The 24964-nt window shown below is 53.9% G+C and overlaps 12 protein-coding genes across 12 annotated transcripts; 3 read left to right on the top strand and 9 right to left on the bottom strand.

Moving 5' to 3' along the window:
• Positions 1 to 31: 31 nt before the first annotated feature.
• On the bottom strand, positions 32 to 684 carry PG986_011221 (uncharacterized protein; the record flags this gene model as incomplete). The annotated part of the gene is made up of 2 exons (XM_066847443.1): positions 32 to 448; positions 508 to 684. 2 exons carry the CDS (start codon positions 682 to 684, stop codon positions 32 to 34), a joined length of 594 nt encoding a protein of 197 aa, XP_066696934.1.
• A 1357-nt stretch (positions 685 to 2041) lies between these two features.
• On the bottom strand, positions 2042 to 3752 carry PG986_011220 (FAD binding domain-containing protein; the record flags this gene model as incomplete). The annotated part of the gene is made up of 3 exons (XM_066847442.1): positions 2042 to 2575; positions 2660 to 3215; positions 3259 to 3752. 3 exons carry the CDS (start codon positions 3750 to 3752, stop codon positions 2042 to 2044), a joined length of 1584 nt encoding a protein of 527 aa, XP_066696933.1.
• A 2425-nt stretch (positions 3753 to 6177) lies between these two features.
• PG986_011219 (uncharacterized protein) lies at positions 6178 to 6846 on the bottom strand (the record flags this gene model as incomplete). The annotated part of the gene is made up of 1 exon (XM_066847441.1): positions 6178 to 6846. The coding sequence occupies one exon, from the start codon at positions 6844 to 6846 to the stop codon at positions 6178 to 6180; it is 669 nt and encodes a 222-aa protein (XP_066696932.1).
• Positions 6847 to 7633: 787 nt separating this feature from the next.
• On the top strand, positions 7634 to 11165 carry PG986_011218 (uncharacterized protein; the record flags this gene model as incomplete). Its single annotated transcript, XM_066847440.1, has 3 exons — positions 7634 to 8123; positions 8175 to 9124; positions 9297 to 11165. 3 exons carry the CDS (start codon positions 7634 to 7636, stop codon positions 11163 to 11165), a joined length of 3309 nt encoding a protein of 1102 aa, XP_066696931.1.
• Positions 11166 to 11313: 148 nt separating this feature from the next.
• PG986_011217 (uncharacterized protein) lies at positions 11314 to 13233 on the bottom strand (the record flags this gene model as incomplete). Its single annotated transcript, XM_066847439.1, has 1 exon — positions 11314 to 13233. One exon carries the CDS (start codon positions 13231 to 13233, stop codon positions 11314 to 11316), a length of 1920 nt encoding a protein of 639 aa, XP_066696930.1.
• Positions 13234 to 13598: 365 nt separating this feature from the next.
• On the bottom strand, positions 13599 to 13884 carry PG986_011216 (uncharacterized protein; the record flags this gene model as incomplete). Its single annotated transcript, XM_066847438.1, has 2 exons — positions 13599 to 13772; positions 13822 to 13884. Coding segments are annotated over 2 exons (237 nt in total), but the record flags the coding sequence as incomplete, so codon positions are not given.
• Positions 13885 to 14424: 540 nt separating this feature from the next.
• On the top strand, positions 14425 to 15297 carry PG986_011215 (uncharacterized protein; the record flags this gene model as incomplete). Its single annotated transcript, XM_066847437.1, has 3 exons — positions 14425 to 14686; positions 14737 to 14972; positions 15022 to 15297. Coding segments are annotated over 3 exons (774 nt in total), but the record flags the coding sequence as incomplete, so codon positions are not given.
• Positions 15298 to 16655: 1358 nt separating this feature from the next.
• On the bottom strand, positions 16656 to 18329 carry PG986_011214 (uncharacterized protein; the record flags this gene model as incomplete). The annotated part of the gene is made up of 5 exons (XM_066847436.1): positions 16656 to 16671; positions 16813 to 16849; positions 16954 to 17455; positions 17523 to 17979; positions 18055 to 18329. 5 exons carry the CDS (start codon positions 18327 to 18329, stop codon positions 16656 to 16658), a joined length of 1287 nt encoding a protein of 428 aa, XP_066696927.1.
• Positions 18330 to 18854: 525 nt separating this feature from the next.
• On the bottom strand, positions 18855 to 19928 carry PG986_011213 (uncharacterized protein; the record flags this gene model as incomplete). The annotated part of the gene is made up of 1 exon (XM_066847435.1): positions 18855 to 19928. One exon carries the CDS (start codon positions 19926 to 19928, stop codon positions 18855 to 18857), a length of 1074 nt encoding a protein of 357 aa, XP_066696926.1.
• Positions 19929 to 20726: 798 nt separating this feature from the next.
• Positions 20727 to 22034, bottom strand: PG986_011212 (uncharacterized protein; the record flags this gene model as incomplete). The annotated part of the gene is made up of 3 exons (XM_066847434.1): positions 20727 to 21512; positions 21570 to 21577; positions 21662 to 22034. The coding sequence occupies 3 exons, from the start codon at positions 22032 to 22034 to the stop codon at positions 20727 to 20729; spliced, it is 1167 nt and encodes a 388-aa protein (XP_066696925.1).
• A 1048-nt stretch (positions 22035 to 23082) lies between these two features.
• Positions 23083 to 23715, bottom strand: PG986_011211 (uncharacterized protein; the record flags this gene model as incomplete). The annotated part of the gene is made up of 1 exon (XM_066847433.1): positions 23083 to 23715. One exon carries the CDS (start codon positions 23713 to 23715, stop codon positions 23083 to 23085), a length of 633 nt encoding a protein of 210 aa, XP_066696924.1.
• Positions 23716 to 24288: 573 nt separating this feature from the next.
• PG986_011210 (uncharacterized protein) lies at positions 24289 to 24684 on the top strand (the record flags this gene model as incomplete). Its single annotated transcript, XM_066847432.1, has 2 exons — positions 24289 to 24299; positions 24375 to 24684. 2 exons carry the CDS (start codon positions 24289 to 24291, stop codon positions 24682 to 24684), a joined length of 321 nt encoding a protein of 106 aa, XP_066696923.1.
• Between the last annotated feature and the right edge of the window lie 280 nt (positions 24685 to 24964).

Genomic DNA, 24964 nt, shown 5'->3' with positions numbered 1-24964 from the left:
ACCAAGACAAGTACGTGTGTCGGTAACCCATCTATTTGGGGCACTTGCCATTGCAGACGCTCAGGCACTTCTTCTGCACCAGCGCCAGCACGGTCGAGTTGCAAGTGACGGCGCAGGCGCCGCGGCAGACCTGGCCGCCGGTGAGGGGGGCGGGCTCGGGGTCGCGGGCCGTGAGCTCCGATCGCTTCTTGCAGGCGACCTGGCAGGCGCCCTTGGCCGCCGCGTTGGGGATCGCGGTGCAGACACCCGCGCAGCCCTTCTGGCAGAGCTCCTTGGCCTTGCCCTCGAAGAGGCCGCAGGCGCGGTCCTCGAGCAGGGCGCGGGCCTCGACTTCGGAGACGGAGGAGTCAGAGCCGGAGGACTCGGCTGCGATCTCGGTTGGCACGGAGCGCTTCCGGTCGCAAGAGGCGGCGCAGGCGGCGGAGCCGACGGGGTTGGGGATGACGTTCTGGTGGGGTTGTGTTAGTAAGAGGAGACAAGAAAGGAAGAGAGAAGGAGGGTACTCACGCAAGCAACCTTGCAAGCCGCCTGGCAGGCCTTGAGGGCCTTGCCCTTGAGGAGGCCGGCGCCGCAGGAGCGGGCGTGGAGGTGGAAGGGCTCCATGTCGGTGGCGTTCATGCTGGGCAGGGCGTTGATGCCGCTGGCGAAGGCGAGGAAGAGGGCGGCGAACTGGGTGAACTGCATCTTGGCGGTCGATTGGTGAGAAGTGGTGGTTCAAAGGTGGAAAAGGGGGGTATCAAGTGATAAAGTGAAGTCGGTTGGTTTGGAAGAAGCGAAAAAGGCGACTGGCGCAGGCGGTTCGAAGTGAAGCTGGCTGTGGAAGAGGACTGTTGGATGTTGTTGGTGGTGAGTGATGAGGGAAAAAGTTGTCTCTTCGGGTCGATCATGAAGACCTTATATATACAATTTCACTCCTTTACAACACTCACTTGCTGGAATATCTACCCTCACCAGAAGACTAAAAAAAGAACCGGACAATGTTGAACTCCCCGCTTACACGGTATAGCCAAGCCTACTGTTCATGATTCGGTATTTTGGCAAGGGTGTCGTTTCGAACCTTCGCGCCGCCTTGTTCGCTAAGCCTTCTTCCCCATCTTCTCTGATGGGGCTGGCAGGCATGTGGTGCTATTTTCGGGCTGTCTGCTAAACTTTAATAGAGAGATCTGGAAGAGGCCTGGCATCCGATGTTTATTCTTGGAAGAAAACGATGGGCTTGGCTTTGCGGCTCTGCGGGGGACCGCTTTTCGCTGCAGACTTTGGGCCGGTGCTTCGGGTGGGCGGCCAAGGATGCGCCTCGATCGGGTGGTAGCCGAGCAGGGATGTTGACGTTAGGGGTCGCATAGGTCTTCCTATATCATGACTCGCCCGCGTTATGCATTCACACCTTTCGGCACGTAAAAGTGGGAAACGCGTTTCAGGTCACAAGAAAATCAAAGTAGAGTCTTGATAGATAGAGTCAACGTTTATCTTATCATCGTCTGATTTTTGGTATTTCGAATAAGTGAATGTGCATACAAAAGTAGGTGGACTTGACCAAAAGTGAATTGTACAGGGATTGTGATTCAAGAGCGATATCCATAGAACAAGCTACCCAAAAGCATATAAGCGAAAGAGTGGAAGAGAAAACGAACCTATCCAATGGGAAGTCAGCAACGTGTTTGATGCTTCTAAATGGATAGTTCCGTGTGCGTTTGCAAGGGAATCAGATAGATGGGCTGTGAGTTGTTTCTTCATGCACCAGCTCTGCATGGGCTAGAACTGGTAAGTAAGCGCTCCCGCCTTCCTAATCTGGAAAGTAACGAATATTTCACCACCGCGGGAGAGTTTGGTCATGAGCAGGTGTAGATATTTCGCTGACCTGGTTCCTAGTCTACCACAATGGCAGACTAAAAATAGAGTCCCAAGCGGTGACATTCCGACTGCCGTTCCTCGATCAACGCGTCCTTGTAACCCAGCTGGCGAAGAGAATTCTCATAACCAGATCCCAACACCTTCTTCCCTTCCTAGTTCCTGCGTGGCCAAAGTGCATGCGACAGGCCACTTAGTGCCGCCTCAAAGCATCCGAAAGCTGCTGCTGTCCCCACGGCTGAATCGACTGAGGGAACTTAAACAGCTCCTCAGGATCGTATTTCAGCTTGTACTTCCGCAGCTGCTCCAAGCTGGCCCCGTAGTACCACTTCTGCGCCTCCCCGCGGCCCAGCGTCGGGTCCGGGTAATTCGCGTACGCGCCCCAGTTGGTGTTATCGGCCCTATCCAGCGCCGCCGTCACGTTGTCGACCCAGCCGTTAAGGAACGACAGGCCGTTGGCCTGGTAAGTCTCGTTGCTGTGGCTCGTGGGCACGGCGTCGTAGAACTGGATGATGAAGGTCTTGTCGCGGTGCGCATAGGATGAACTCGCGCGGCTGTCGAACGGCGGCTTGCTGTAGGCCGAGTTGGCGCCGCCGGCCGCGTCGATCTGGAAGAACCAGCGGCGGTCCACCTGCATCGCGGCGCCGTACCAGTAGTCGACGAAGGCCTTCGCCGCGTCGCCTTTGAGGCCGTTGAAGGTGAGGCTCTTGGCGAAGAAGTTGTCGGGCTTGAGTTGGTGTGGTTAGCTCGTGCCAAGCGCTTTAGACCACAGGATGGTATAATTAGAGGAGATCATGTTGCTTTCTCTTACCGGGCCGGGCTCTACGTAATCAATCACGACGTCAGTCGTGTTGAAGGTATTATCGACGGAGTAATGCTTCATCGCATCGATCCAGTCGACCTGCCGATACTTCGTGAGATTGCCATTGGAAGCCTTAAGGAAAGGTTGGCTAGTCGAGTTAAACTGCGTCGCAGTGCCGTAGTACAGGCCTTCGGCAATAGGATGGCCTTTGTCGTAGTCGGCGATGCGGAAGTTGAGCTCCGCGGGCATCTCCGTATGGATGTATGTCTCCACGTCTCCCAGGTAGCGAGCGGCCGTGCCCTGGTTCCAATCCAGGGCGATCCGGAACCAGGTGAGGTTGACCGGCGCCTCGAAGGTCCGGAGCCGCCAGGACGCCACGATGCCAAAGTTCGGGCCTGCCCCGCGGATGGCCCAGAACAGATCCAAGTTCTCCGTCTCGCTGGCCTCGACGATATCGCCGTTCGCGAGGACGACGGTGGCGCTTTCGACCCAGTCTAGAGCAAGACCGCGGGTGTGCGAGCTCATGCCATAACCGCCGGAGGTCATGTGCCCGGAGGCGCCAACCCTGTTGCTGAATGTCAGCAAATAGGCTCATATTAGAAAGAAACCAAGCCAAGACGCATTCTACTTTCCTAGGACAGGTGCCATGAGAAATAGAGCGGTTTCCTAGGTTAAATAACTCCGTAGCCATGTGACCCAGTCTGGCCCCCGGTTGGACAGTAGCGATATTTGACATTCGGTTAAGGGTGACGTTGTACATGCGATCGAGCTGGACGATGAGGTGGCCGTTCTCACTACCGAACCCGCCGCCGGTATAGCTATGGCCTCCTGCCTTTGCCGACACCTTGAATCTTGTCTGATTACCGCATATGACCGCTTTCTGGATTTGGGCAATGGTCGTAGGCACCGCGATAGCGGCGGGGGTGAAGATGGGCAGACGGACGTTGTAGGCCGCGGAATCGCGGATCCAGTCAACGGAACCATGCTCATCAATCGGAACTTCCTTCTTTCGAAGACACTCGATGGCATTAGCCCATGATGTATTGGTCGCGGCCTGTGCGATAGACAGCAGACCACCGAAGACGAAGACGAGTGAATGCATCTTTTGGAGTATGCCTAGGGGATTTCGGGTGACTAATTCTTTGTATCCGAATAAGAACTTTATTTGTATGGTCGGAGATAGGGAAGTGTTCAAAGCTGAGCGAAACGGCCATCTTTATATCCCGCGATATCCCATCTTCAAGAAATTTCGAAGCAGCCGAAGCCTCTGACATCTTCGCGGTCTCTTGCCCTTGAGCTGATCATCTGTATTGTTTCAAGCCATCACACGCAATAATGTTTGATGGACAATCGGTGTCGTATCAAATGAGTAGGTGTTACTGGCTCGAGATGCGTTGGCGCCGTATCGGCGCCTCAGAAGGTCCCCGCCGTATTCACTTGATATTGCTGACGGCGCCGGGGGCACCGAGGGCTGCATATATACCACGCCGCTCACGTTCTTGACGGGGTGATTAAATGTTACGCCAAGCTGTGTGCATTGTCATATATACTAGAAGCCGATGAGTAAACTAACTACATGCAGCGCCCGCATCTTCCTGGGATCCCTGGAGTCCGCCATCTACCTCCTCAGCCAGATCTGTGCCATCCCCCCTCAAACATTGGTCCTTCTATCTCCTCTGCCCGCATATTCTGGTATATGGTCCATCGTTCAAACATTGGGCTTTCTGACTCGTCAAATTTACCTCGAGATCTATCCAGGCAGGTTGATGTACGCAAATGTCCAAACCAAAGTGGTGAAGCGGCTTACTCTAGGCGAGGCCATAAGCCCTCATCGTGAGTTGTATATATGCCTATAGTCTATACACAATAGGAATGATAGAAGTTCTACACCGCCTCAGCTTGATCTCAGCTGTCCACAGATCCGATCTTTACCCCATCTGGAGAAAGCTCATGAATGTCGTCAGACCAAACGCCTCGGCTCGGCTCCAGTCGCCACAAGTCTGACTCCGTGTCCCCCTTGTAACTTGAGGCGCGTCTCTGACGTACCGTCCTCGTAAGGGGCGTGGCGATTGCTAATGGAAAAGAAGGCAGCACGAAAACCTTTTTGGCAACGTCGCCGACCACCGGGCTTGGATCATGGGGCCGGATTACAACTTGAACCAGAACGCCACTCGCCGAATCATTTCTCAAATTGCTAGCGCTAGTAATACAACAATTCCTGGTCATGTATACTCCAGCGAGTTCTGTCCACCATAATCGCCTTTCTTTTGTCGTCAGTCTTGCCCATGTGATTCAACTGATCAGTATTCCAGATATCGGGTAATTCCAGGGCTTTCAACGAAGTCTCCCCTCCTTTCGTAACGACTGTGCGAATGATATCACGATGAACCAGACGATGTTTGCCTTGATTTTCGCCTCCAAGCTCTTCTGGGATCTCGAGTGTGAATGGGAACGACCCTACATGTTCTTTGGCTACATGTATCATACCATCCCGTCCTGGATATAATTGTAGTATTTCAAAGCCAGCGTTGAGCTGCAAGACGGCTAAATGCAAGTCTTTGTCATCCTTGTTGGTGAACGTGTAACTCAGTTTCTGGTCCACGGGGAAGGACCTTTCAATTGGTTTATTGTTGTCGAAAGTTATAGTTGCTTCGAACTCCAGGTCACCATGTTCGCTTCGGAGGTTGAGTATCTGTTCGAATCGCAGCAAGTGGGCCAAGGACAAGCCGCACTCAAACGCCTCTTGGTCAGCCCCGTGTTTCTTGAGATTTAGCCCGGGTACAGCAATATCTTGGCGCCCCGTCACAGAGGCTGGCGCGAAGACGTAAGTGCCGCCGTCTTGCCGCCACCTTACCCCAAATCTGCCAACTGTGGGATTCTGGGTGATATCCAGTTGTTCGCCCACAATTATTCCCCGTATGGCTTTCAGCAAATTCCTTCGGAACCTGTCCGAGAAGCGTGAATCAACGAAAATTTGCACCGGCGCATCCATGCTCCAACGGCATGGGAAAACCTCGATATCAGTGAGCTGAGTTCCAGTTTCAGCAAGCCCTGGTAAGATGGTCGCTTGACTAGTAAGGTCGTCAACCGTGGTGATCGAAAAACTCATCTCGGGCCTCAGTGCGCGTGTCGTGAACTGTGCCCCGACTGTGGCTCCGTGTATCTTCCCAAGAGGAATAGAAGCAGTGTTACTCTGAATGTCGACCAGGATAGGGGTAGTTGCGAAATGCTCCTTGTTTCTGAAGAATGCCAATCTATCTCGGCCAAACACTGCTGGCACTTGGTTCTCTGTCTGTTTGGCTATGTGGTCCCGGATAATCCTGTACGCTGAATCGGTCGCATTTTGGTGATTCTTGAAGTAGGCTGACAGTTTGTGGGTGAATATACCGGTCACTTTATCGTTCTTCTTTCTTTCTATGGCGGATTGGTTGCTTTGACAGGCCGCCATCAGCGTAAAGTTTTCTGGGTTGATGTCCCATGATGTAGGAAGCACCCCCTTCCGTGTTTCCTGGACCTCGGCATTGTTCTCATCCTCCCCCCTCATCTTCACCCTCATCTTCACCCTCGTCCTCCTCGTCGCCCGGAAGGTTACACGTGGACCAGTTCTCTGGACTTCGGACAGTACCTTCGTATCTCCATGAGGCAGCAGCGTAGCAGCTGTCTAGAGTAACAATAACCTGGACCTTCTTCTTGTCGAGCTTTTTCAGCCATTGGTTCAGCTTCCACCCGCGCACAGGACGCTTTCCATAGCAGTAATCGCTGGTCAATAGTGACGCCTCGTCCGTGCGTCCACCCTGAAAAGGTGACTGCTCGGTCTTGGGGACCATTGCGCCGTGACCTGAGAAGTGGAAATAGAACGAATCCCCGGGACGTGCACGGTTGGTTATGTTGTCGAATTCTCTCTTGATATTCTGATAGGTGGGCACGCGGTGTTCTTCCTCGACTGGGATATTGGGGTATTTCGATGGCGAAGATGTCAGAATGCTTCGTTCATACGGTGTGAAATGATCATCAAGGAATCCCTGGATAAGCTCGACGTCGTTCACACAGCCTTCGAGGCTCCTCAGAGACACCAGGTTACCCTCTTTTGAGGTTCTCCATCCTTCCTTCGGGTATTTTTCGTTCGGCTGGCGGTTCTGGTATAAGTCCACGCCTACCAGCTGGACAAACCGCCTGGGCGGCACAGGATGTTCCATGACGACTGGTGAAGATGTGCTGCTCAGTGATGGTATGCTAATCAGGCTGCGAGGCTATTTTTATACCTCACGACTTAACTACTACAAACGTGCGCGCACCGACGTAGATGTCGAAATATGAGGTCGAAAGATATGCCGTTCAAGGCAACTTGTAGCCTGCTTCATATTCGGTCGCCTAGCTTGGCGTCGTGGACTAGGCCAATAGGCCAATAGGGATACATAGCCCCCGCAAGGCAATATGCCATCGCTGATAGAGCAAAGCTCTACCATTGGTTGGGTGGGTGAAAAGTCGGTAGGCAGCCAACAGCCCAACGTCGCCGGTAGCATTGGTGGCGCCCAGGATTAGCCTAAAGGCTCAAGTGGCATGCGAGGTGTCAGCAACATGATCGGCTTCATGCAGGTAGGCTTGGAAGACCGGTGTATCATGCGACCGGAAAGCACATGCTACCGTAGAGCGCACAGATAATTATCATGCCACCGTTGCTACCCCGTACATCCACACCGACGTTTCCTTCCTCGACGCATGCATGATATGCTGATTGTTTATGTTGCGTTCGATGTCACATCACCTTTGACAAGAGTCGTGTACCATTCTGGTTTTCAGGAAGCCGCTTGGTTAGATGTAAGTGTAACCACCCAACCGCTTCGTCCTTCGTCTTCAAGAATATCTGCCGATAGGTATGGTAAAGCCTGGTCCCACTAACGCCCAAGGGACACCCAGGCATCCCAAAGAAGTCACCACGAAGCGAAGTAACAGATAAACTGACAACTTCACACGACAGGAACAATGGCAGGATCCGAAGAGTTACTCCAGCAGGCTAGGCTGTCCCTCGCAGTCCTCCCAGAAGACCACCCGGATCGTGGAACATGGCTAAACAACCTGGGAGTCGAGTTGGCTTATAAATATCAGAGGACGGCAAACATAGCTCTCCTCAATGAAGCAATAGAGGTCGGGCGTCAGACCCTCGCTACGACATCAGACTCAAATTCAATAGCAACATGCCTAAGCAATCTCAGTTCGCATTTAAGTGAGAAATACCTTCGATCGAGGAACATTGAAGATATTGCAGAGGCCATTCGACTCGGACACGAAGCTCTCCAATCAACCCCAAATCCCTCGCCTGAAAGGCCAACGAGATTGAACAATCTTGCAGTCGCACTAAGTCACAAGTATGCGGCAGATCAGATTATGGGCGACCTTGATCGCAGTATCGAGACTTTCAGGGAGTGCGTGCAGTCAGGTGAAGATGGGGATTCGGACACGGCAAAGTACCTGAGTAATCTCGGCGCCCAGCTACGCGAATGATATATCACTTCGGGCGCAATAGATGACTTGAAAGAGTCTATCCACGTTGGCCGCCAAGCTGTCGCCAAAACACTCGCGCATGATCCAGAACGGCCGGCAAGAGTGACTAATTTGGGAACTGTGCTTATGAGCAGTTTCGAACGAACAGGGAACAGAAAGCATCTCGACGAGAGCACACATATGGCTAGAGAGGCTATTGGAGCTACGGCGGAGTCTCATTTGGACAGTCTAATGTACTCGAAGCTTCTTGGGCAACGACTTGAAGAACAGTACACAAGGTCAGCCAACCTGGCGGATCTCGAGGAGGCCATTCGCGTGAGTCGCAATGTCCTAATTTCCACCCGACACGACGACCCAGACCGCGTATGGAGACTGCACAGCTTGAGCTCCAAGCTCAATCATCGCTTCGACAGGCTGGGAAGATTGGTTGATCTCCATGAAGCGATCCAACTTGCACAAGATGCATGCAGTGAGCCTCCCAATCATTCTCGCGATCGGGATCGAGCTGTACTCCTGGGTCATCTCGGAGATCTTCTTGCCTCTCGACACTCTCGAACAGGGTCTATACAAGACCTTGAAGAAGCTATAAGTAAATGCCGTGAGGCGATTCCTCTTTGTCCGGAAGGGCCTTTGGGCCAAGCGTCGCATCATAATAGCCTCGGTTTATGGCTTGGCGAGAGATACTCCATCTTGGGCGCGATGTCCGACCTCAACGAAGCCATTGAAAACACCACAAAAGCCGTTGAGATAACCTCAGACGACCATCCTGATCTAGCCGCGTGGCTGGATAATCTCGGGAATCAACTGTACAGTAAATACCTTCGGACGCAAGCCATTTCCGATCTTAAGGGGTCTATTCAAGCTGCAAAGCAAGCTGTTCAATGCTCACAAAAAGACAATCCCAGCTATGCCATATTGTTGAACAATTTGGCTACCAGTCTCATGGAAATGTTTGAAGAGTCGGCGGATCCTGTATACCTCCATGATTCGATATGCAACATACGGGAAGCAATCGATTTGACCCCAGTTGATCAACCAGACCGTGCTTTGAGCTTGAACGTCCTTGCCATAGCCCTGAGCATGAGATATTCATTGACGAAAAAAAATGGAGGATATTGAACAAGCCATCACGATTGCTCGGCAGGTTGTCGAGTTGACGCCGGATGACCACCCGCAGCGGACCATATTCCTGACCAACCTAGGTCTCCGGCTTGGAGACAAGTGCTTGACGACTCCAACAGTGGAGGATATTACTGAAGCGGCTATCTACTGTGACAAAGCTCTGCGGCAGCCAAACTCCGCAATTCCACAACGACTTCGTGCTGGTATACTGGCGGTTGGATATTACGGGCTCGTATCAAAATGGGAGGCAGCTTTCGAGGCTGGAAGCGTTGCCGTGCCCCTGATCGCCAAGCTTACACCGAGATCGCTCGAGACGTCGGACAAACAGTTCTCACTGGGCCAGATAGCCGGTCTGGCTTCCTCAGCAGCTGCAGCAGCTGCGGCGGCGGATGTAAGGCCATTTGCTATGCTCTGTTTACTGGAGCAGGGGCGCGGCATAGTAGCAGCTTCTCTTGAGGAGATGCGAAACGACGTATTGGACCTTCAGAGTCAATATCCACAATTGGCCAAGCAGTTTAACAAACTTCGAGACGAGCTACAACCATCCGTAGACGGAGACGTCACGATCTTGAAGCAACGTGCAGACCCTTCCAATCACCAACGTCGGGGGGGCCGAGTTTATGAAGCGAATGAAAGACTCGATAAGCTAATTATAGAAATTCGTCAAAACCCAGGTTTTGAGCATTTCCTCGGCATACCCAGTGAGGACGCCATGAAAGAAGCTGCGAGGGACGGTCCGATAGTAGTCGTCAATGCATGCTACGACCGGTGCGACGCAATACTAGTTCAACAAGCTGGCATAAGCATTTTACCTCTTCCTAAACTCAAGAACAACGACATTGAGAGCCGAGCACGGGAAGGCAGTCTCGCAAACCTGAAAATACTGGTTTGGCTCTGGGATGCCTTCGCCAGTAGTGTTCTGCGAGTCCTTGGGTTTCCTAAAGCCCCGCCTTCTGGACAATGGCCCCGTATATGGTGGGTTCTCACGGGTGCACTCGTCAACTTCCCAATCCACGCGGCCGGACGGCATTACCCAGGATCAACCGAAACTGTCCTTGACAGGGTCATGTCTTCTTATGTGTCTTCTGTGAAAGCGCTTATACACGGCCGGAGCCGACCAAGGCATCAAGTTCAGCCAACTGCTCAATTTGCAACACGAGCACTATTAATTAACATGCACAATACCCCCAGACAGGGAATATTGCCTTTTGCTACAAAAGAGATCTCTATGATCCGAGATATCTGCAACGCCATGTCCGTCCAATACTCAGAACCTGGACGAACAAAGAGGCAGGTAGTCTCGCATCTCAAGAACTGTGAAATCTTCCATTTTGCAGGCCACGGCCTCACCGATAGCCTCGACCCTGCCTTGAGCTGTCTACTCCTTGATGACTGGGAGGTCGACCCACTGACAGTAGGATCTCTGTTTGAAATGAACCTTCGCAAACGGTCTCCATTTCTGGCGTACCTATCCGCGTGCGGGACCGGGCAGACTAAGGAAGAGAAACTCGCAGACGAGAGTTTCCACCTGATTGGTGCATGCCAGTTAGCGGGATTTCGCCATGTCATTGGCACGCTGTGGGAGGTTGGCGATGAATTGTGTTTAGAGGTCGCCAGGATTACGTATCAGGAGCTGCTGAATGGAATAATGAGTGACGAATCAGTGTGTCGGGGCCTCCACAAGGCAACCAGAGATCTTCGAGACCGGTGGCTTCAATCGGCTGGAAATAAGATTGTGGCGAACTTCGAGGCGCGGGCTGCTGAAGAAGAAGAAGATGCAAATGATGACAGAGGGTCAAGGAAGGCGGTTCTCTGTAAGCCGGATTCTGAGAGTGATTTGGAATTCTTGGTACCACTGCAGTGGTCTCCTTATGTTCACTTTGGGGTTTGATCTATGGGGTGGTTTACTAGGGGAGCGAATATAGTCGGGCTCATTGTACTCATTGGCCTAGTGGCTGTTCCACTTCTTATTGCTACCTCGTCTGAAAACAAGAATTTTTCATTGTTGCATATTGATATCGTCACTGAACCCCCAAATCTCATAGCACTGACACTGACAAAGACACACGAACGGGAAAGTTCATCGTGGTCCAACTCTCTAATTCATCAAAACCCCCTCGACGAATCTTATGATCTTTGCGGTTATTGGGCTGATCGCCCAGCCTCGGCAACTCGAACAAGTCGAACGATGTCGGTTGTGAAGTAGCAATAACCTTGAGGATATCCTCGCATGTGTCGTGCCCTGCATCTTTCATTGGATTTGGTATCTTCATCTGTAGTTGCTTCGAGAGGGACTGCTTCGGTTTGACGACGATATATGTTCCGTAGAATATGCCTTCAACTTCCCAGCAGGGCCCGACACTGTAAGGGAACACATATATGGGCTCATCTCTCTTGTTATCGATTACAAGTTCCGCCTTGGCGTCGTCTCCCGTCTCTATCTGGCACCCCGGCCCGTAACTTCGCCCCGCGATATCAATTTGGACAACGACCGAGTTGAGATATGAAATCGCGTCCGCTGCATTTGACAGGTCTCTAACGAGCCTAAATCGAGCAAGGTGTTCCAGAGTGTTGCAAACTTGGTCGATGCTGGTATTATCTTGTGACATACTAGGTATATCTGCGAGATCGTCGCCCAATTCATCCAGAATCTTGTATTGCTGATCGGTGGTTAACAAAAGTTCAAAAGCAACTGGATGCTCCGCTCCGCCATCATGGGCATTTAATGACTTCTCTTTCAGAGCCGACACCCATCTCTTTCTATCAGTTAAACGAAGTCCAAGCCGAATCGAAAGGCTTCGGAGTCGGGCCTGTGATATGATCGTTGCTGACCATCCTGTGCGAGGAGACTTAGTGGTCTCGCCAGATATCACAAGAAAGGATGTGAAGCTCCGGATCTCGATGATCTTGGCAAGGACTGAACACTGTGGCAACATGGTACCTCCCTCAACGGAATGCAATGGAGATAGGATAACTTCGTCTCCCTCACTCAGGCCATGTGCAGACCCGCCCTGCAGTTCAAGCTTGCTATCGGGTCTCTTGATGATCGTGATGCTGGTCGCAGTCCGTCCTGTACCCATGGGTCCGAAGAAAGCCTGCTCCTTATTTCCATACAGTATTGGATTTTGGTTCCGGATGGCGGAAGCCCTGAGTTTTGCGCATAGCCGACCGTAAATATCCTTGTGTCGCCTTGTGAAGCCCAAATACTTGAGAGTCTCGAGCAGATAGTAGGACAAGGCACCGTAACTTTGGCCATTGAATCTCACACCTTCTGTCTGCTCGTTGGGACCGCAAGCTGTGAGAATGGTGTACCCGTCTGGGTTAAGAAGCCAATTCGGAAGCATTGACACGTGACGGTTGCCTGGGTAGCTTGCTGCGTCTAAGGGGCCTCTCATTTGCATATTCGATGTCCCTGGGTCGATGGCTGGGTCATGAGGGAGAAATCGTACTTCGGGCTCATCAGTGCGAGAGACTGCGCCTGAGAAGCAGCAGTCGAGGACCAGGGTTACAATCAGACCATTGTCGATCATTAGCTTTATGTACGATGACAGTTCCTCGCCCCATAGGTACTGTACTGGGATCTGCCCTTCACCTAGAAGAACCAAGGCGACGTCATCTAGATAGTCTGCAGACTGAGTTCGCTTGCTGCATCCGTGCCCAGAATAATGCATGTATACAAAATTCCCGACTGTTGCAGCCGACGCAACTGCGAGGATGGTGGAAACAACGTTGTCGTAGGTTGGTCCGTGCGTCGACTCCTCGTGCGCTTGGGTAGACTCTCCCTGGCGGTACTTGTATTGACTTGCCGTTAAAGAGTGTATTTCGACAGAGTCCCCCAAAGCCCCTCTGAGAAACATTTCAACATCTCGAGCATCTCGGACACAACTCTTGAGGGGTCTGTCTGTATAGTCATCGATGCCAATCAGAATGGCATAGTGTGTTGGCTTGCGAATGTCCATGATGGTGTGTTGCTGATTCGGACACTTGCTGCTTGCGAAGTAGCTTTAGCTGGGGGTGAGTAGGGGGTAAGTAGGATCAGGCGGTTGCGGGGAACGTCAGAAATGGCACATAATACCTACACCACCACCAAGAAGGTGGGTGAGGCTACTTGAAATTGGCACCAATGCCGATTGGTCTTCTATCGGCACGATAAGCAGGTTGTATGCATCTATGCCTTGGGCGCCAGTGTTCAATCTCAACTACCAGGATCGGCGGTCATTTCATTGCGCCCAGTAACAGCCCCTCATGCTGCATGACATAATATACAACTTCAAGTAGCGTCGGCATGTGTGTCGGAGCCCAGAGGAATATATCCCGTCAGCCTCTAGGCAGATTCCACGTAGCCTGCATCTATCTCTTCGCCATTTCGAACCGACTTGCCGTTCTCTAAACAGAGAGTGAAATTCCCAGTGGAGAGGACAGAGGCGATGAGGTATGGGCCCTCGCGGGACCCCGTGATGACCAAATACACCTTATCTCCCACGCAAAATCGGGGTTTCTTGGAAGTGTTAGAGATTGGAATTGAAGCGCTAGTCGGAACAGCTTACATGGGTGTAGGTGCTCACGTATGGACGTTTATCGTCCTCGTCGAGTGAGACTCGAGGACTTGGACTGTTACGTATTAGCAGTTGACAATGCAGTCTAAACACCAGAGTTCTTTACGGTTCGGGATCTGCCATCTTTGGAAATAGGTGCAAGCAGATTGGCGTTAGATGTCGGAGTCGTGCAGAAGTGGTTTGAAAAGCGAGTGGTGGATCGTCAATAGTTCTGCTATTTCCGCTTGTAAAACTTTTTCGGTGAGCAAGAGGCGACCTATTTGAGTACTGCCGCCCGGCCATACGAGAGCCTCTTTGCTGGTCTGCTGGCCTTGGAAGGAGGCTGTGCTGCCTGCATGGAGGGGCATGGATTTGTGGCCAATTGGCTATGCGTCTTCTACACCCCAGACGAGGAGGGAGGCGGAGCATGTTCTCTGCTGATTGCCTTTCCAATTTTCAGCCATAAAACCGCCGAGTAAAATATGTGACCGGTAAACATTCTCCATCTAATTTTGGAGGCATAGTTCTATTCTGTGATCCGAGACATGCAGAACGCAAAAGGTATTGTATCACACATTTCCTTCCATTCCAAGGTCGTTGAGCTAACGTGAAGTAGTCGAGGATTACCCTCCCGGGTACCCTCGCTTTACCGCACTCGTGTCAGCGCATGGCCCCTATTTCGTATGTCGACGATTTAATAAGCTTCGCGCCCGGCTTCTTCTGCTGAAGCAGGATCGCCTGGCTTTACTCGAGCAAAAGCTTGAAGAAATTGACCGGAAAGAAGCTTGCCCTCTGTTTCTAGGGAAGTCTCGGGGTACCGGGAACCCGGACCGAGAAACTCTGTTGTTAGAGATTGAATCTCATCTTGCCGACTACGGTATGGTGCAGCTAACCATCATATTCGGGCCTGACTCTGACCATGCGTAGACCAGTTCACAGAAAAGACCAGCCGAACATTAAGCTCGAGTCCCGCCCGACCCAGAGATGTTAAGAGCCTGCAGAACTGGGTAGAAGGCACCGGTTGTATAGCTCGAGAGGAGAGTGCATATCTTATGCATTACGAAGAGTTGATGACTCTAGGTCCCAAAGGCGACAGTGCCATCCAGCAGCTTGAGGCTTGGGTAGAGGATAAGTGCATTGCTTGTTGGCGAGGTTTTCGCAAGGTAAATATGCACCCAATTGAAGTGGTTGGGGTCGCTAACAGTGCCGCAGAGCCAGCATAACGATGCATCCAACGACCCGAACGTATACATCTACTCTGGCCCTCTGATTCAAAGGACGGCCAGAGGGCTGTTACTATCCTTGATAACAGTGCTCCTGATCATGCCGATCGTCATTTGCAATATAATAAACACATCTTTGACTCGGATTGTCGTTGCGGTGCTATCCATAATCTTGTACCTGCTGGTTCTTTCTGGTCTCACAAATTCGGGGACGATGGAGCTTATCCTCGCTGGGGCAACGTCAGTACTCCTCTCAACCAATTAGTCGGAAACAGCTAACATGTGCATGTTAGGTATGCAACAATCCTTACTGCGTTCGTCTCAAACGGCGATGTAGCTCAAACCTAGATATATAAGATGCAGAAAAGCTACCGCTAAAAAGTCGTACTTTATACACGAGGTTAAATATTCGTCCTTTGTCATTAGCCTAGTATCTAAGGCTCTTTGAATACTATGTGGTTAATATCTTCTGCTATCTTGCTTTGTTATTGAGCGAGGGTGCTATTGTATTAACTTAAAGATGTAGCTTGCCACTTCGAAAAGCCTAGCCGCCAGGGGACCATGGACTACTAACTAGACGTTGATAAATTCCTTGAATAGGACACAGCCTTGGGGCGCCTGCACCACGTACTCTCGCCTCATCGTTAAAACTCCGAAACTTTGGTCCGAGGTCTTCACCGACCTTGTTAGCTCAGGGCACCAGCTTGCTATCCATAATACCATGCATAAAAGAATCATCCATAAGCTTAAACTCCTCTTAAACAGGCCTATTAGCACCATACTTCTTTCCTCGTCGCAACTTCTTTTTGTGTAAAATGAATAGCCTTCGAAACCCTTCGAGCGGAACACAGTAGTCCCCGTTCTCCGCATCCCATGGTACGGTCCCCATAAAGTGATTATCCCCTTCCTCATCTACCCCAGTCCGATCGTTACGCTTATCGTCGGCGGTGGGCCCACTGTCGACATCGGTAGCGGCCGCCTTGCCGTTTCATGGCGTACCTAGGACCGCAAAACGTCGGCCCCTGTGCGCTTCTTGGAACGGGGCGGTAAAGCGCACCATCCGGTGCTGCAGGTAGGTTTCGACCTCTGCGCCGAAATCCAGGAGCCACATAAAGAGCCCCGTCTAGTACACGCGGATCCCGGGCGCCTCGAGGTCCTCCTCCGACTCAGGCTCTTAAGCGTAGAAACAGCGGAAAGCGTCGAGGCCTGCGAAGAACCCGTCTCCGGAGGTATTGGCAGAAGGCGCTGCCGCCGTCACTTCTGATGGACACGCCTCAAGGGCTATAGTGGCGGCAATGCAATCTGGCTTTCTCTGTCTGATCCGGTGCCCTTGCCAGAAGCAGTCCACGTTTGTGCTAGGCATCCTGAAAGCGTTCTTCGGCGTATTGATCGCTAATATCTTCCTTGAACGAGGTGATTATATAATAATTGTATCAAGGTTGAAATATACAAAATAAGTGTTACGTTAAACGGTACAGCGGCTTAGTATTCACGACGATTCAAAACATCGTCGCCCACCGCCACCATTTCTACCACACTATGAGTTGCCTCATAACGGCCAAAGCTCTCACCAAAGAACAGGGGATGTGGTCTAGTGGTATGACGTTTCCTTAGCATGCGCTACTATCTCTTCCAGAGTCTGTAGACTGGCATGGAAAAGGTTCTGGGTTCGATTCCCAGCCTCTCCAATCTTTTGCCCTTTTTGCCAGCACTGCACCCTACTGGATCCCTTGACAATTCGCTGCCTCTCAGTCTCTTACTTGCTTACTTACTTACTTACACCTTGTCGCATACCGCAATGAAAGGCGAAATGACGCCTGCGATCAACAGTTTAGTTCAATGGTTGCTTCCGTACTTTTATCTACTTCAATCGGGGGCTGAGCACGGGAAGAGCCGAAGATGAAAGAGGAAAGAAACTCACTGCCAAAGAACAACCGCCCCGTCGTCGCATCGTGCACGACCGACGTAGTCATGGGCAAGACCTCCCCGAACCCATCCTCCAGCACCTTCTCAACCTCGTATCCGCCGCTGGGGCCCTTGCGGATGCGCATCGCGGCAGCAGGGACGTGATGCACGCCGTAGGGGTCGTCGAACGCCTTGCCGAGCTTCGTGACGGAGGGGAAGACGGCGGCCCAGACGTCGCCGTCCTTGTTGACCATGAGATTGTCGATGGAGTACCCGACATTAATCGTGCCGACCTTCTTCATGGTGGACAGGGACCCGCTCCTGACGGGCTCGTAGATGTCGACCGTGCCCACCATCGAGCTCGGCACGTACAGCAGGCCGTCGTGGCGGTTGTGCACGAGCCCGTTGGGCCAGGAGAGGCCGCTGGGGATGGCGGCGTGGCAGGTCTGGGAACGGTCGCTGTTGCCGCTACAGTGCGCGACGCTTCCTTGGCCGAAGAAGGGGGACAGGCTGCGTTTCTGGTTCGGAAGAGGGGTATGTTAGTGAGCTAGAATTAGGAATGAGGAATGAATTGACATTACTCACCCAGCTGCTCTGGCTGTGCCCAAGATCGTTGGTTATCCAAAACGCATTCGTGTCGTCGCCCACAGCCGCGACGCGATTCGGCGTCATAATCAACGGATCCCAAAAGCTCTCAAGGTGCTCCAGCGCCGTCGCCTCGCGTCCCCCGACGGTCCTGAACACCTCGACAGTCTGATTGCCGCCCGTCGCGGTCTGATCCTCGAGCACCCGGCCCGTCGCGAGGTCGACGGACGGCTTGACGTCGATGAGCCACAGCCTGACCTCGCCGTCCGCGCCGTCATCGTGCCCGCTCATGCCGACGAGGTTCAGGGTCCCGTCGCCGTGGGTGCCGGGGTATCCGGGGGTCTCGAGGACGCGGGTGCGGAAGCCTCCCGCACCCTCAATCCCCTCGGGCTCGTCGATGTCCAGCACGGCGATGTGGTCGGTCAGGCTGCGGCCCGAGGCATTGAAAATGCCGCCGCTGAGACCGCGCATCTTTCGCATTAGCTTCTTCGGTCGGCACTTGTGACAGATAACATGTCAAGCGGCGGCTTACTTGGGTGACCATTGCTGTCGCCCCCTGGTTTCCGAGCACGCCAGGAACAGCTGCCTCGTCGCCTCGGAGAGCCACATATCCTCGCAGGCCTGGAGGCGCTCGTCTTCAATTCGTCGGCACTTGTAAGAGGGAAACGCGCTGAGGGGCTCGAGGGTGTGGCCGATGCCGTAGAAGAGGCGGACGCCCCTGTACAGCGCGAAGTGCACATTGCTCTGGTAAAGTGTTGCTAGAATAACCGCAAGTACTCCCAAGATGGAGTTCATCAGGACGCCCATGATGATGCCTGGATTCCCGGATTAGCCGTGATGCAAGTCCACGGTGCTTGCGTGAAGCTGTGCTTACGCCGAAGCTGATCTGCGACAAGCGAACGATGGCAGCAATGAGGGAATGTCGCTGTTTTCTAGGTGAGGTGATGAGATCAAGGAACGGTATAAAAGTTGATTTCGTTCAACTAAAAGGAAGCAGTTCTCTGGTAGCAACCGCCCAGAATGAGTGAATTATGTACAATATGAGAAAGGCAGCGCAACACTCATCGCCGTCGGACTGGAGGAAGGCGTAATCATCCCGTCTTATGGGGATCCCCCGCATCCCTTGATTGCTTATGGTGCTACACAATCCACCCCGTCGGGCTTTTGTGTTCTTGTTTTCTCCGATACGGAGCATGCGCGTACATCCATAGGTACTTAGTCAAGCATACGTCGTATATCCGAATCATCAATGCCCTTTTCAACTCGGGTTCGACTTCTACCACAGTCGCGAAGGAGATACCAATCCGAACCAGTGCTCCCCTCCGTGTCTCCTCATGATGTGTGCTTGATGACGATCTTGCCCTTCGCCCTGCCCGTCTTGAGCCTCTGGAACGCCTTAGCCGCCTCCTCGTAAGGAAACACCTCGTCGATGACGGGCTTGACCTTGCCCTCCTGCATCCACTCGCCAATCTGCACAAGGGCGCCGTGGTCGTTCTTCGCCATCATGAGGCTGAACCTGCTCCTGCCGCCGCCGAGGAATCCGGGCAGCAGCATGCGCTCGACCAGGGACTTGGCGCCCCCCAGCGACGCCGACGCGCCGACCTGGACGAACTGGCCGCCGGGCACCAGGAACGCGCCCGCCTGCTTGTACAGGTCCGCCGGGCTGGACCCGACATTGTCGACGACGACCTTGAACACCGGGCCCTTGGCCTTGAGCACCTCGGTCACGTTCTGCGACGCGTAGTCAATCACCTCGTCCGCGCCCAGCCGGCGGCACAGGTCCGCGTTGCCGGCCGAGCAGCTCACGACGACCTGCTTGCACCCGAGCGCTTTCGCTATCTGGATCCCCCACGTGCCCGTCCCGCCGCTGCCGCCGTTGATGAAGACGGCGTCGCCGGGCGCCACGTACGGCTGCAGGCTCTGGTACGCCGTCAGCCCCGCCGTGCCGACGCACGCAGCATCGACCGGGTCCACCCCCGCCGGCAGCGGCGCGCAGCCCGCGCGCGTCGCGACGACGAACTCGCCCAGCGTGCCGAAGCGGCCGGGCTCGAGGCGTCCAAACACGGGCGTGCCCTCCGCGAGCCCGCCAGCGCCGGCAGTACCTCCCGCCGCGACGACGACGCCCGCGTAGTCGAGGCCCGGGACGGCCGGGTGGCCGAACAGGGCGCGCGTGCCGAGCCCCCCGAGGCCCTCGGGCAGCTTGTAGTCGACGGGGTTGATGGCGGCCGCTGTGACGCGGACGAGGACCTCGTCCTTCTGGCTGGCGGCGGGGATGCCCTGGGGCTTGGGGTGCGGGGCGTCGGCGCTCAGGTGGAGACAGGACTCCAGGCTGGGCGAGGCCGCGGTGTAGGTCCAGGCGCGCATCGTCTTTTGGTGACCGCCCCCGGTGGGCTTGGATTCGGCCATGGTATGTGTGGTGTTCCTGTGGTCCTGTGGTGCTGTGGCTGTTGCTGCTGCTGTTTGATGTTGTTTCGGGTGATATCCTTTTCCAGTCGGGAAAGTATGTGTGTGTGTGTATGTGTATGAGACGGGTAGACTTTTGGAGATGGGAAGTGCAGCAATGGTAAGTTTACTCGATGGTGGGGGAGAAACGCCACCTACGGACGGTAGAAATCTTAGTGTTTCGGAGCAAATCAAGCAACTCAGATTTCGTCACGGGTTGCAGGCCCACACTTGCGGCACGGATGGCGCGGTCATCCAGGACGAGAAGTTTCAGGGAGGGGTTTCTGTGCGACACTGCGCTACGTTACTGTGATACCAAATGATGAAGCTGTTCCTGCACTCCCTATGCAATGCAAAGATGCGACGTCCCACCATGGCTAATCCAGGGCAGCCGCACGATTGCGAAAGGGTATGTATGACGCCGCGGCTGCTACATAGTAGTGACGTCACCCGCCGAGCTTATACAGAGGCTACCGTAGCAGGCTAGGCCGGATGAAATAAAGCGTCAAACTGGCATTCCGACATCTGATAGTGCTCACATACCAAGTCGGCGTCCTTGATGAAGATCATCTATTGCGACGTTCAATCAACTTAATATTGGGGTTGGAATAGCATAGCCGCTAGGATAGGTAATGATGCTGTACCCCAAATCCAACCCCCAAAATCGTGATATGCGCCCCCCAAATCGCTTAAAACAGCAGCTACTAACTGTAGAATAACAAGTACCGCAAAGTTAATTCGCTGAATGGTGCCTGCCTCCAACTACGCACCGAAAAACGTATTGACCTTCTCCTTGATGCTCCCCAACTCGTCCCACAAGTCCTTCTGTAGGTCCTTGTCCCCCATAATGAAAGTCTTCAACGCGTCTCTGTCCGGCACCGGAGGAGACGACGCCGCGTCGTCCTTGGTCTCGGCAGCTGTGTAATACAGGGCGCGAATGCTGTCATCGTCGCCCGTCTTGGCGGCCGCGTCGATGCGGGCCTCGTCGACCAAGACGGCGGCCTTGACGAAGCCGACGACGAAGTGGACCCAGAGCTCGACGTCCCGCCGGGAGAGCGACAGAGGCGGCTGGCGGAACTCGATGGTCCGATAGTATATTAGGGGCCGGTGACTGAAGCAGTTCCACTTGAAGTACCGGATGTCTGCCCACGCCCACCGAGAGTTCTGCGCAAAGTCCTTGTCAAAGTTGACTTGCTCGGACAGTTCGGGCATGGTCTCGCAGCCCTTCATACCGGCCCACCACTCGCAGAGGTTGTCCACCAGCTTGGGCTCGTCCTCTTCTTTCTTCGATGACGACGGGGTCTGCAGGCTCTTGGCGTAGCTCCGGTTCTGCCATCCGTCGGGCATGAGGTCGTCGATCGCCTTCTCGAAAATCTGGGCCGCCAGGAAAATCCGACGCGCCTTGTGGACCGGGAAGTCCAGGTTCCGGCCGGACCGGTCCTGTTCGGAAAAGGAGAAGTGGATGTGGGTCGAGCAGCACCTGAAGAACTCGGGTTTCGAAGTCATCATCTCGCTCTCGATGACGGACCAGACGTCTGCGAGCTCCGACTTCTACTCGGTGCGTTCTTGGACAGAGAAAACGCGGGATTTGATCTCCAGCGGAACCGCGTAATCTGCATGGGATTAGTTAAGGTCGGGATGGGAGCCACACACGCCCGGAAAAGTGATTCGGAACTGGGGGCGAAGCAGCCACTTACCGCTAGCGTTGAAGCCACCCCCGCTGTCGATGGACGGATCCCGGGTGAATTGCCATTGGCTATAGTCTTCTTTGAGGGAGAGTTGCGACTTGAGCTTGGATTTGAGTTTGTTGACGAAGATTAGGCACTGTGGATCGCTGAACTTCTCGAAGTGGTCGGAGGAGTTGGCCTGGACGACCAGTTCTGGGGCCATTTTGACCACCGTCTCGATCTCAACACCAAAGTAGATGTCCGAGTTGTGGGGCATCGTCATGATGTCATCGGGGTTGATGAGGGACTCGTCCGGCGTCACGAGGGAGTCGTCGGCGGCCGTCATCGCGGAGTTGTCAAACTCCGTGGAGCCATCAGAAAAGTGAATGGAGTCGTCAGACATTGTGATGACTTGTAAGGCTGATCGATAAGAGTGATGTTCTGAGTGAGCTCTGGGTTGGAATGCGATGAATGAATGTGGGATGGCGAGCAAATATTGGGCAAGATTGGATGGATGGAGATGATGTGTCGTCGGTCCAAGTGGCCTGCGTCTGGCGTGGCGGATATTGGCTGTCGTTTCCAACATTGAATCATTTGCCTTGGTGTGTGCCTCGCTGCTTCCGTTCCTTATGGCGTGGGGGCTGTCAAAACGGACATGCCGCAGCAAGAACGAACTTCAAGTGGGCAACTGCCCGTTTTTCGCAACAACTTAGGTAGATTCGGGACGAGCCAGCTACTCCATTACGGCCATCTCAGCTAAGAATCTTCCTATCGTGTCTCGACTGGTAAGAAGAATGGCTTGGTACTGGATGAACTCAGCCAATTGCTGCCCTAAACGGCCCGTAATTATCCAATCCGCATGCCATGCTTGCATTGAACGATTGCATACGCCCTCCTGCTTCAACCCGGCCACATAGAGTCATCCGGTGAAGTCTCGACCTCGCACAGTGGCGTCGCCTGGAGCTCACCCCTAGGAGCCACCTCTTGCTGCTGCTGTTGATGGCTATTCACATCATCATGCCCATATCCGCCATACTTCTTCCCGGATCTGTACACAGTGGAGCCGTCTCTGGTGGCCAAGCTTTAGTGTTGCTCCTTGTTCTTCTGACGCTTCACGAGACGCCATAGGAAATAGCAGTGAGTGAGCCATACTGGTCTGACAGTCTTGGTTTTTAGCAGCATACGCTGAAGTATCCTCGTCCTGTGGGCAAGAGACGCAGGTCCCCCGAAGTGGCATTAAGTAATAATGCGACGGATCGGCTCTCGCTGCCCAGTGTTTGCGCTAAAGGATGCTTCCCGGCGGCTGAGGGCCCTACCTACAACATGGCGCTTCAGTCCTCTAGGACCCAATCCGTACAGTGACCAAATTAGTGGAGGTGCTAGCGCAAACCCCTTTTTCCAGCCCCTGATGAGAACGTAAACCACCCTTCCAACCCCAAATCATACATCACTCAAACGTCCAACTCAACAGGCCGCATCTGCCTCGCAACACCACCAGCCTCATAGACCTCCGTGGAGAGGGTCTTTAGAGGATCCGAGGTCACCGTTTCCGTCGACGAGAGCTCCTTCGGATATGCGGCCGCTGCATACTCGTCGTCGCTGTCCCAGCGGTGGTGCTGCTGCTTCTGCTTCTCAGCTTCGGCTGTAGCAACAATGGCCTTCAGGAAGTCCATGGGGCACGTCTTGCCCAGAAGACGCCACAGAAGGAAGCAGCCGACGCCCAGGAGGATCATGAGGGGTAGGCCGATCCCGACGCCGAGCCCGAGCCCGAGCCGCAGGCCGCCGTCGCCGTTACTGCCGTTGGCGGCGTCGGGCGATGGGGATATATAGACCGTTGCCGGTAAACTGCTGCCGGGTGGGAGAAGAGAAGACGAGGCCGAAACCTCTGGGAGGCGGGATGGCGTCAGAATCCTCTCCAATGTCGACGGAGCCGCGGCGGTTGCAGTGAGTGTGTGGGCGCCCGGGGTAGCTGTGGTGTCGAGCAAGCTATTTCCGGTGGAGCCCTGACCTAGAGCTCCTTCCAGGAGACTGGGGAGCCATAGCGAGAGTAGCGCAAAGCGCCACCGTGGTGGTGTGGGAAGCATGATGCCGTTCTTGGTCGCTTTGGATCGTGTACAGGCAACACGAAAAGAGGCCTCTAAGCTTAAGAAGATCAAAGAAGCAAGAGGGGAGTGTGTCGAAGAGGCGGGAAGCCAGCGCCACGTAACTGTACGCGGGGAAGACCCGCGTAATTATGCCTTGGAGGGCCCGGAGGGGTTTGTGCAACACACCAACCTGCACAGCCTGCTTATTAATGATATCTCATAATTGACCCGGAGTCCGAGGATGCGAATTACAGGCTTTAAAAGCCAACGGCATCTGCGTGATGATCACTACTTACTGCAATGTGATTCTTCTGACAGCCGCGCCCGTTGGGCGACCAGGCCGTCCATGTCGCGTTCAAGGCTCCGGATTGCTGCATTTGGAGCCCCTTCATGAACGGGACCTACAGTTCCTACAGGCTCTCGGCAGTAGTCGCATAGCCTTGTCGTTGGCTGTTATCGGGGAGCATCACCAGCGCAAGCACTCATTGGGTAGGTATCCTTGGGGGCCTTACTGCCGACTTGCAGGCTCTGCCTCGTGCTGGGAATGAGCCGATCCCCTACATCTTGCTGAAGATGCAAGCCGGGTCTGTCAATCTTTTAAGACACGCTTTTCAATCCAATTGTTGATTATCAAATGTTTGGCTGCTTATACAACATAGTTACACGCCCTCATATATCCAACTCAACGGGCCCCTTCGGCTGCGACGCGCCCTCGGCCTCATACAACTCCGTCGACTGGATCTCCCGAGGAACCACGGCCGCCATCTCATGTCGGCTCTGCCGCTGCTGCTGCTGCTTTTCGGAGTCGGCTGTCGCTTGAGCTTCGCTCTGCTTCATCTGCCGGTTCCAGAGGCGCCACAGCAAAAAGCACCCGACGGCCAGCAGGGCAATGAGGGGGATTCCGATACCAAGACCGACGCCGAGCCCGATCTTGGCTTCCGCGCTGGGACCGCCGCCATTGTGTGGTAAAGCCGATGCCCCTATTGATGATGTTGGCACTCCCTGAACGGAAGTCTTGCCCAGGGCGCTTGTTGTTGGTGGTGTCGACGAACCAAGGGAAGTGGTCCCGGGCGATGCGAAATTGAACGACGGGTTGGCAGTGGGAGCAGTAGTGGGAGCAGTAGTGGGAGCAGTAGTGGGAGCAGTAGTGGGAGCAGTAGGAGCACCACCGACAGTCCCGGTGGCGGTACTGATGACGGAGCCTACGGCGGGTATCTCGTCGAAGACGATTGATGATGCCCGCTGACCA

This window comes from Apiospora aurea (assembly GCF_038362705.1).
Source record: "Apiospora aurea strain CBS 24483 chromosome Unknown utg000007l_segment0_segment0, whole genome shotgun sequence".
NCBI lineage: Eukaryota > Fungi > Ascomycota > Sordariomycetes > Amphisphaeriales > Apiosporaceae > Apiospora > Apiospora aurea.
The sequence above is the reverse complement of the archived record's forward strand: the minus strand, read 5'-3'. Positions and strand labels throughout refer to the sequence as shown.